At 36.9% G+C, this 11,208-nt stretch overlaps 1 protein-coding gene across 3 annotated transcripts in view; it reads right to left on the bottom strand.

Annotated features, from left to right (window-relative positions):
• Positions 1-8,706: 8,706 nt before the first annotated feature.
• Positions 8,707-11,208, bottom strand: part of LOC150100225 (major facilitator superfamily domain-containing protein 6-like) — a 29,957-nt gene continuing 27,455 nt past the window's right edge. For all 3 annotated transcript variants that reach the window (XM_090402819.1, XM_090402820.1, XM_090402821.1), the window contains exon 5: positions 8,707-9,554. In XM_090402819.1, coding sequence (XP_090258945.1) covers positions 9,499-9,554 — 56 coding nt within the window. In that variant the 3' untranslated portion in view covers positions 8,707-9,498. The remainder of the gene's footprint in view (positions 9,555-11,208) is intronic.

The following is an 11,208-nucleotide window of genomic DNA, read 5'->3' as shown; positions in this document are numbered from 1 at the left end:
GTTTAATCAAGCCTTGTTTGAATATCATCCTATTACAATAAAATTGAAAGGATGAGCTGTATGATATTAAAAAAAAAAAAGAAGAAAAAAGTGACCTAATTATAAATCAGTAATTATAAATTAATATAATTTATAATTACTGATTTATAATTAGGTCACTAATTATAAATTTAGATTTGGTCTGTGAAGATTTTGTACTGTATGTTATTCCTAGTATTGTTTGAATTAACTGTACTGACGATGTTCTAAGATACTTAGGATGAAATATTTACTTATTAATTTGTCGATAGAACGTATTAATGCTGATTGAGTGAATAATGTGAACTTCTCATTTCTTTATGAAGTTAACACTACAAATAGATGGCGTTGATGGAGATGATTCGTAGTAGAGGTTCGGTGTAGTAGTTGAGACAGTTGTAGGTGTCCTCCCGTGATGAGTCTTCGGACTCCTTGGAGGTGTCACGAATAATAATAATTAACACTACAAATAATGACAGTCAACTGACATTCCTCCGCGTTTTGATGCTAACGCTCTGTCAGTTTGTTGTCGTTAGAAGATTATGTGTATTTGTGTGGACACAATTATCGTCGTTAGATACACGATGCTTCTTTCATAGTCGGGACTTCGTATCTTCGTTTGTAAAATTAAAAAATAAAAATAAAATAAAATAAAAGTAGCTATTCTATAGACGTATAGAAATTTATGTATGATGCAACACTGCATGACGCATTCTCGATAATAAATATGTTATGCAAGAAGTTTGTTTAGCGCGAGATTACGCTCGATCGCCACAGTTTATAAGCCGAGCAAGAGAGAGAGAGAGAGAGAGAGAGAGATAGAGAGAAACTGAAATCGTCCCCGTCGAGGGTGACTGCATTCTTTCACTCTTATACGATGATATGAGTCAATGGCGCAATGAAAAATATTGTTTTCGTCTTCATGCAAAGCGGTACTGATTGTTCGATTTTTTTTTTTTTTTTTTTAAAGACAGTCCTTATTACATTCAAGGACTATACAAGTTCATCCAGCTCAGGCTATTACGAACATCATTGCCTTAGTCTCCTAGAACAGCGCTTCCCAAACTGTGGTCCACGGCCCCCCCCCCCCCCCTAGGGGTCACTGAAATAATGAAAACAAATTTAAAATGTTTTAAGACTAAGTAGATATTTTTTATCTTAAAAGAAACGAATTTAATTATTATTATTTCTTTTTTGTTATTTTTTATATTTTAATGAAAAAAATCACTCATTGATTCACAAATTTTACTTGCGTATTTCGGCGCATAATGAATATTAATAAATATATGCTTATTCATATAAGTTTCATTTCATTACAATAAATATTATAATAATATATGTTTGTATTACGATTTTTTTTTTTTTTTTTAGATGAGGGCCGTGAAATATTTTAATTTTTCCAAAGGGGCCTTTATATCCATAAGTTTGGAAAGCACTGCCCTAGAATTCCAACCCACAGCTCAGGCAGGCATTTGCGATATGTTTTCCCCTAAAAATCTTAATACTTTGAGGATAAACTAGGTATCTTTTTTATTATTTTGTGAACCTGAGTGTATCGTAATGAGATTTTCGTTCATCTGTATTTGTAGTTTGTGAGACGAATGAAAATTCATTGTGAACATGCCGTTTAAAGTTAAACTGCTTAAATTACAAATTCAATTCTAAGCGAACGAAGAATCTTCACCTACAGATTGGCAATTAATGAAATCTGTAGGTGAAGATGCTCCAGGCCTGAAATCTTTTGGCACACAATGTCAGTAGGAAGCATTTGTTTCCACAGGCGAAAAGTCGCGCTATCTCCTTTTAAAGCATGGGTTCTGAAATTGTAGGTTCTCAAAACGTTACAGAGGATTCGCAATAAATAAATAATATAAATTAAAAAAATATAATAAAAAGCCTGTGAGCTCAGTGGAAGTGGTGTTTGCGCTCCTCAGTGCAAAATCGCCCGAAAAAAAAAGAGCGTCGTGTTTTCGAGTCGCCGACTAGAGGAACTTTTTCTAAGCATTTTTTTCGAATGTTCCTGAGTTATTCGATCTCTAGCACAGGCAAGCTGTTTTTTTTTTTTTTCCTCCTCTTTCGGAAATCGACTGCATAACCCACACTATTTCAGACAGTAAAAAAAAAATATTGTGTTAGAGTTAGGGACCACGAGATGGCGGCACTTGTTGAGCCGTCTCTTCACTGCAGGCCGCTTAAATCAGTGATAGCCTTGGGCTAGCTGTCTCTGATTGACTACCTGGGGAGATTGAACTGCCCACTCAGTCTCCAAAAGCTAGACAGGGCTAAAACAGTCTCGCCTACTCTCTATAAGGGAATAAAAGACGTTAGCTGTTTTTTTTTTTTTTTTGATGAAAATAAATAATTTAAATCAGTAATGAAGAAATAATAAAGGATATTGACGAAAATGTAAGTCATCAAAAACAAAGTGGACTCACCTAAGTTATATGGTTTTTGATTTGCAGTAGGCTGCACCTGTCTTGTCTATGCAATGGTTCTCTCCATGATGAGACGCAGAATTCAGAGTTAGGTTTGACTATATTAGCTATAAGAAATAGTTGCTCACGCACTAGTGAATACTTTGATCAGCATCATCTGCTTTTTATTTATTTACAAACACCTTCTGGAGTTACTCATCGAGGGTTTTGCGTATGTGATATATAATAATAGTAACAATAACGGGTAATAAACACATGCATAATAATCAACAACGGAGAATGTTTGTAACCAGAGAGTTATCAAAACTCAAATGAAAAGATTCGAGACCTGTGCGTAATATCATATTATACACTGTCCATCGTTCTCTCAACAATATTCCCGGATGCACATATCGCTTAATTTGTAAACACAGAAGACGACGAGCTCTCACCTTTATTCAATTTACAGACCCCTCAAATATGAGGGGCATGCAAGTTGAATAGTCTCGGAGTAATAGAAAAAGAAAATGAGATAAAAATGTCTATCTTGAACAACAACAACAACAACAAGAGCTTTTCTCTACTTGTACTTAATTAGACATTTAATTCTCTTATCGATAATGTATCTACTTGGAATGAAGATCAAAAGAAAAAACTTAAACCTTCTTTGGTCGTCCACCTAGATTGCATGGTCTTCCCAAAGTTCATAAACCAGGTATTCCATTAAGACGAGTTGTGGACTGTATAGGATGTCCCACCTATAAAATTTCAAAATTCTTATCTAATTTACTTACTTCAACAAGAACTGCTACTTACATAAAAAATACTTTGGATTTTAAAAATGAAATTTCGGATCTTCATTTGGACGCTGCAGATGTTATGATTAGTTTAGATGTTGTATCCTTGTTCACTAATATTCCTTTATCTGACATTATTATTGAATTACTACAACAAGAATTTCCTTTGGACATTGTTCAAATATTTGATTTTGTAATACATTCTGGTTATTTTCCCTTTAAAAACAAGTTACAAGTATATCAACAAATCGAAGGAACAACCACGGGCAATCCTATTTTTCCTGCTATCGCCAACTTCTTCATGGAGCTTTTTCAACAACGTATTTTCGACAATTCACCTAGACCTACTCAATGGTTCAAATATATGTAGATGATATTTTTGCTATCTGGAATGGTTCTTCCTATGAGTTACAACAGTTTCTCCCTGAATTAAATGCGCTTCATTCCAGGATAATTTCACCTTAAAAGAAGTAAATAAGCAGTTAGCCTTTTTTTTAGATCTTTTAATTCTTCGTCAACCAGATGGTAGCCTACATTTCTCAGTTTTTCGTAAGAAGACTTATATAAGCCATTATATCCACTGAATCTCATTACCACCATCCCAACTATTAAAACATTATTTCATCGGGCCCACTCCTTATGTTTTTCAGATGAACTGTTACAGAAAACACAGCATATTAATTCCACCTTTTAACTAATAGTTTTAAGGTAAACTGTTCAAAACTCTTTCATCAAAAGAACTTTGAACAGTTTTGGTATCTCTACCTCAAGTTTTTCTTTGTGGCGTTTGCACACCACCGCGCTAGGCCGCACGAAGGAAGTCTTGGTTTCGAGTCTAGTCGGCGAATTTTTCTAAGCCTTTTTTCGACCGGTTCCCGAGTTAGTCGATCTCTGGCACGGGCAAGCAGGAAACTCGGGTTTTTCGTCCTGTAAACTCAAGAAAATCGACCGTAGAACCCACATTATTTCAGACATTAAATATATTGTGTTAGGGTTAGAGACCACGAGATGGCGGCACATTTGAGCCGTCTCTCTTCACTGCGTACCGCTTAATTAGTGATAGCCTTGGGCCATCTGTCTCTGATTGGGTACCAGTGGAGATTGAACTGCCCACTCAGTCTCCAAAAGTTAGATAGGGCTAAATGGCCTCGCCTACTCCCGTATATACGGGAATAAAAAGGCGTTAGCTGATTTTTTTTTTTTTTTTTTTATATATATATATCCCCCTTTCCTTTTTTTTTCGTTTAAAGAGCCAAATACATATGACAATATCTTGGAATATTTAAAAAAAAAATGTTTGGATCAATTTCATTGAATTATATATGGATTACCAAAAACGTTTTGTGTGTTATTCGGAGATGTCCGTTAGACAGAGGCCAATAACACAACAAACAGATCCTTGCATATTTCTCTGAAGATTGAACGGATTTTGATTTAATTGTGTGGATAATTGATATGATAAATTATACAAATGAATATGAATTATGATTTGATGAAACTATGATGAGATAAGAATATGATATGATGAAAGTGAATTAAGAAGAAGGGCTATAATGCAAACGATTCGATGCGCAGGCTGTGTAGAAGGAGTGGATGCGAGTGTTTGGATGTGTGGAGTGAGTTTGAAGGAAGATTCGATTTGTATAAGAGGGACAGCCTACATCTGAATGCGTTTTGGTATTAGGAGTCTAGAAAAACTAATACTTGGCATGAGACCTAACATAGAGAGTCAGGGAAACAAAATTATAAAGGGGGGAATGGCGTGAATGTTAGTTTGATAGTGTAAGAGCAACAATGTTATATAACTGTGTTAATGACGGGAATGGGCTTTATCATGGAAATGTTGACGTTGCGAGAATGATTTCGTCCAGTTCGGATTTATGCAAAAAATGTCTACATGTATAAGGCACTTAAGAATAGAGATCTGCAAGTTGTCCAACTGTGTCATACAGACTGCAGACAAGAGTATACAAAAGAACATGCAAGTAGATTATGTCTGTACATGAATGCTAGGCGTATCAGAAACAAAGGGGTAGAGTTTGTTTTCTTAGTCAATATGTTGGGACCTCTGATTGTAGGCATTAGTGAGATCAGAATCGGACATACTAACTGGTATCGAGTGTAAAGGGTACACTATTTTTAGGGAGGATAGGAGAGGTGGCGTGCTGCTGATGATATCAGATGACTTGAATCCAGTTAGAGTTGAGACCTATGATTGTAGTGGTACTATTAGTAGTAACAGTATTTCATGTGGTAATGAGTTTCAAGCCATCTGGTGTGAGGTGGAATCTAACAAGATCAATTACATAGTGGGGTGTTGTTACAGATCTGGGGGATCGATTGCTAGTGAAGAAATATATATTGCCATATAGAGGCGATGCGTGCAAAAAGAGTAATCATAATAGGAGACTAATTATCGAAATATTGATTGAGTAGCAGTAGAATCTCGTGAGAAGAATGAAAATGCACTTATTGAGCTGGTAGGGGACAACTTCTACAAACAGCATGTGACAGAAGGAACTCGAGGTTAAAGAGCGTTAGATTTGATTATAGTGTCAGAGGGCGTTTCAGGACGTAACCTATTCTGCCTCCTGTTGGTGACAGTGTCCATGCGGTACTCACTCGAGAAGTAACTAAGTTTATGAAATGTTCCATTCAGAAAAGGTTACATGCTGGACTATGACCAACTGAGGAGTATATCGAGTTCAGTGGAATGTGATCGATTGCTGGATGGGAAGAATATCAACAATGCATGTGAAGCATTTAACACTTTCATTGCCAAGCTGAAAATTGGAATTTCGTGTGGTGGCCAATTTTTTTTTATTTCTTTATTTAGTTAGCGACGTCCACGCGATAACGCGTGATCGGCCGTTTGTTGGGAACTCGCATCGCGCGATATCGCGTAATTGGCAATGAACGTGTTAAACAATACTTAAATGATGCAGTATCAGAATGTGTCCCAAGAGTTCGAAGAATAAGTAGGGTAGGAGTCAAATAGACGGGTAATCTTATTAAACAAGAGATTCGTAAGAAAAGGATGATGTGGAAGTAATACCGTGTGCTTAAGGATGATGTGCATTATGAAAATTATATTATAAGCAGCAGGCTAGAATAGTCACAACTGTTGTATATGGAAAGGTAAGTCTGAGTATAAAAAGGAACTGGCTCTGCGTTCAAAAGACAACCCACAAGAATTCTATCAATATGCTGCAAGTAAAAAAAAAAAAAAAAAAGAATGAATATGAAAGAGTAATTCTTCTAAATTCAGATGGCGTGAGGGTTACAGATGCAGAAGAGATTGTTCAACTAATGAGTGCCCATTTTGTTTAAAGCTATCAACCTGGTGTATGCGACATTGAGCCCGCTGTTACCTCTTCACTGGATGAAGAAACTCAGATGTATGAGGACGAGGTATTAGAGCGGTTGCACAAACTGAATAACAATTCAGCAATAAGGATTGATGGGATATCAGCACGTGTGCTAAAAGAGTTTCAGCTGAGCTTGCTGTTACTTTGACTGTTTAATATGAGTCTCAGAACAGGGAAGATTTTGCAGGAATGAAAGAGTGTATGGTAATTCCATTGCACAAGGGTGGTGCAAAAGACCGATGTATCCAAGTATCGACCAATTAGTATCTCTCATTACCGGCAGAGAATTTTGGAAAAATTAGTTAGAGCTCGCATTCAGAAATGGGTTGACAGTGAAGCTCTACTTGCAATGAGCAACTTGGGTTTACTATGGGAAGGTCATGTTTTAGCAGCTTGCTCACATTCTATAACAATGTTACCATTGAACTAGACAAAGGGAATGGATACACCATGATACTTTTGGATTTTGCTAAGGCTTTGACAGAATACAGCATGGTAGACTGTTGCATAAATTGGAGAATATGGGTTTGGATTACAGAACATTAGCGTGGATAAGAGGATGGCTGACTAACATATCAAAAAGTGGTATATGGGCAGGACCGGATTTAGACTTGCTGAGGATACAAAACCCAGAGGCCCCCTACTGTTTTAATTACATCAGCTGGTCTTTGTTTTTTTTTTTTTATTTGAGGCCCCGGCAGATTGCGACGCCCTAAGCTGTAGCTTTTTTTTTTTTTTTAGCTTATACGTAAATCCAGCACTGTATATGGTGGATGCGAGCTTGCAAGATTTAAAGTAACCGCAAGGATCACTGCTTGGTCCTCTGTTATTCAGTCTGCACATTAATGATATTGGATTGGAAAGGATTTGACTAGGGTAATCAGGAATGCTGCTAATGTACAGTGCTTGCAGAATGATTTGAATAGGCTGGAATTGTAGGCATGGGAAAATGAATGTCAGTTCAATGCCAGTAAATGTAAAGCCATTCACTTCGGCGTGATTAGATATCCAGTGTCGTATTATATTGGTAGGATTAGGCTAGAAGAAACTGATGGGGCTACGGATCTTGGAGTTAGTTGATAGGAAGTTGAAGTTCAGAGTCATGCAGCAAAGATTGCAAATGCAACTCAAAAGATAATTGCAATGCTGAAACGAACGTTCACGTGTAATGACAGGGATGTCATTTTGCCTCTTTACAAGGCCTTGATAAGACCTCACTTGGACTATTGTGCGCAGATCTGATCTCCTGGTTTCCGTTGTGATTCTGATATATTGGAGAGAGTACAAAGGAGAGTGTTAAAAATGATATCAAGATTGTGGAATACTGATTATGAAGACAGGTTGAGAATTTGTAGACTGCAGACACTAGCAAACAGGAGAAAGAGAGGGGGGGGGGGTGATATGATTGAGACAAATCTGAAAGGGGCATAGATATCAACTGATGGAATTTTCCAATTTATGGAGGGTGGGGAAAGGACAAGAGGGCATCCTTGGTAGCTGAGAATGAATGCTGCTAAGAAGGGAGTGAGGGCTTGATTTTTCTCTCATAGGGTGGTGTGGTGCGTGATTGGAATGGACTGCCATTTTGTGAGTGCAAGCAGTGTGAATGAATTCAAGAATAAGTATGATAGCTGGTGCGTGTAGTATGTGGCCTTCCTCGATGAGTCTCTCCGTCTTAATAATCATTCTTGTTGAAATTGGTATATAATATAAAAATTTCCTGCAGGAATTGGTGGCGCCATCTTTTGGTTAAGAAAGAAACCCTACTATAAATCTTATATCTATGCAAGATTTACAATAGATATAATAATGTGTGTATTATAATTTTCTTCTATAAAAAGAAAGTCAAACATCATTCTAGCTATGATGTATGACTTCCTTTTATAGAACAAACTAGATTTGGGCCTCCTGACATACGAATTTTGAGTTTAGTATTTGATTTGACTGTATTTGTGAGTATTTGACTGCTTGATTCTTCTTCAATTGTAATATTAGAAATTAATCATTATATAAAAAATGATTGGAGCTTGTGAGCAGAAGACGAGAATCAAGTTGTTACTCACTGTATATTTTATCTGTCAGCTGAATTAAATGACAAAAACAGACAAGAAAGGATAACTGTCAGATTTATTTCAGTTTTTTTTTTTTCTTTCTATCTCCCAACACGGAGATGTATTTATACAATAGAACTGTGCGACTCTTAACGGGACGAATGTACAATTCCCAGTGAAAATTTACAAAACCTAAATATTTAAAAACGTACTTTGTATTTTACATGTAGACAGTAATCATAAATCTGTGGTGACGCTGGACAATAAACCCAGATTATCAAAAACAGCTTTTATAATTATTAGTAGGCTTGAAATACTGGAAGAAAATGAACGATGTAGAAAACGAATAAAATTCAACTATAATACAAGCAGTTCAACATGACGGTACATTTATTATCGATCTGATATGATAGCGTTTTTCGTATTGTTTATCAACTGAATTTTTCTGCCGATCTACGCTAATCGACTTTTTCTCCTTTTTGTTGATTGGCACAAATTGAGAATATTAGGGAACTTACAGCTGAAACAGTTTTAGCTGTGATGGCAGTGGTGGAGTTATTGTGCCACAAGTCTTGAACCAAAAACTGCATTTTTTTCCCCCTCTTTTAAGCACGGATTCAAATCTCTGAATTGCGACAAATAATCAACTGTACAAAGCCGATTTTTCCCCTTTTCGATATCCCCTGAAAGCTAAGTTTTATTCAACGTGGGAAAAATTGGCACCAGACTATAATTGCCACTTGCGGCAATCGAAGACCTCTTCCGTTCGCACCTTCCTGATGAAACTGTAGAGAAAAAAAATCCTGTTTTTGTAACAGCTCCGAAACAACTTTTATGTGATGTTTTTCATTCAGACTACAGTGTTCCCTTGAGGCATCATTGGCTCTTCCGCTGCTTCTTTAAGTTCTGGAAAAAATAAAGGGAAAAAAAAAAATCAGATCGCATAAATGGTAAGAGCATTAAATAAATATATAGATCAGCCAATGAAAACGAGTCAAAATAATAACCTACTTTGGGAAGGGGGATGTGCGGAGGAGAAAGTTGAAGTTTTCAGATTATTTTTATATTAAGACATGTACTGCGCTTCTTGTCGTAATTTTTTTTAAAAGTAATTTCGATGCATTTCGGAATATGAAAAGGAGCGGATTAGTGTCTTTTAATTTCAAAACATGGAACGTGGTGTAATTCGCAATAGTTAGTTACAGAAACAGAAAAAAAGGTAAGGAACTAGAGCTGCATTTGAACTCATTCCACTTTGAAAGGAATGAAATTCTACACTGCTTAACATTTAGGGGATATTTTAGTTTTTGTCGGATAATTATAAATTTCCGCAAATAATTATAACTATTGGGTACTTTATACATGCATAAATATTTCTTACTTATGGATAGGGTATAATTGATGAGATATTCTTTAAATAATCGATATTTAGTACAAATTTAATAAATTATACATTTTAGCGTGAAATAATTTTAACAAGAACAGCCAAAAACACTTTTGTTAATCTTTTAACAGGCGTATGATCTCCATTAACAGCGGTACATCTTGATTGTATGGACCGGATAAGATGATGAAACAGTTCTTGTGGGATATTTCCCCACTCTTCTTTGAGAGCACTTTCGAGCTCTTGAAGCGATCGTGGTGGCACCGGTCGAGCAGAAACGCGTCTACCTAAAGCATCCCGGGCATGTTCGATTGGTTTACAATCCGGTGAACAGGCAGGCCAGTCCATTCGTTCAATACCTTCTTCAAACCATTCTTGTACCAAATTTGCACGGTGTAAACGGGCATTGTCATCCGTAAAATGGAATTCTTGGCCAATTGTGCAGCAGCATATGGACGAACTATAGGTTCCAAAATCTCATCGCGATACCTTTGGGCTGTCGAGGAACCGTTTCTGATAAAATAGAGATCAGTATGGCCGCCTGTACTTATTCCAGCCCATACCATCAAACTCCCACCTTGATGTTGGGGTCTTTCACGAACAAACTGGATTATTTCTTGTTCCACTTTCGCGCCATATCAAGTCAGTTATCTGGTTGCAGACTGAACCTGGACTCGTCACTAAAGAGTATACGAGCCCAATCCCCATTTGACTAATTGCGGTGTTCCTGTGCCCAAATTCTTCTGGCTCCTCTTTTGTGATTTAAACCATTGGTCTTCGAGCATATAAACTATGGCATGAAGACGATTTCGTACTGTCTGGTGTTTCGATACCAGCCTCCCTGTTGTTGCGGCGAGTTCGCTTCGAAGTTGTGCTGCGTTAAGTGTTCGATTTCTTCTGGCAAGCAATAGCAAATACTAATCGTCTCTTGGAGTTGTTGATGATGGGTGATCTTGACTTTGTCTTCGGCAAACATTTCCCCTCTCCAGAAAGCGATTCCAAAGTCGTGAAATTAGGCTTTGAGGTACACGACACGTTTCGGCTACCACTTGCTGCGTTTCTCCAGCTTCTAATTGACCAATGGCTCTCCAAGCCATGGATTTCGGGATATCATGCTGCACCATCATTTTTAATAAAATAATGATAGGTTGTAGGTGATACAAGTTTACAATTGAA

Source organism: Typopeltis vanoorti, chromosome 13 (assembly GCF_054136105.1).
Source record: "Typopeltis vanoorti isolate ZY-2024b chromosome 13, IOZ_Tvanoo_1.0, whole genome shotgun sequence".
NCBI classification, from domain to species: Eukaryota; Metazoa; Arthropoda; class Arachnida; order Uropygi; family Thelyphonidae; genus Typopeltis; species Typopeltis vanoorti.
Note: the sequence above shows the minus strand (reverse complement) of the source record. Positions and strands in the feature narration are given on the sequence as shown.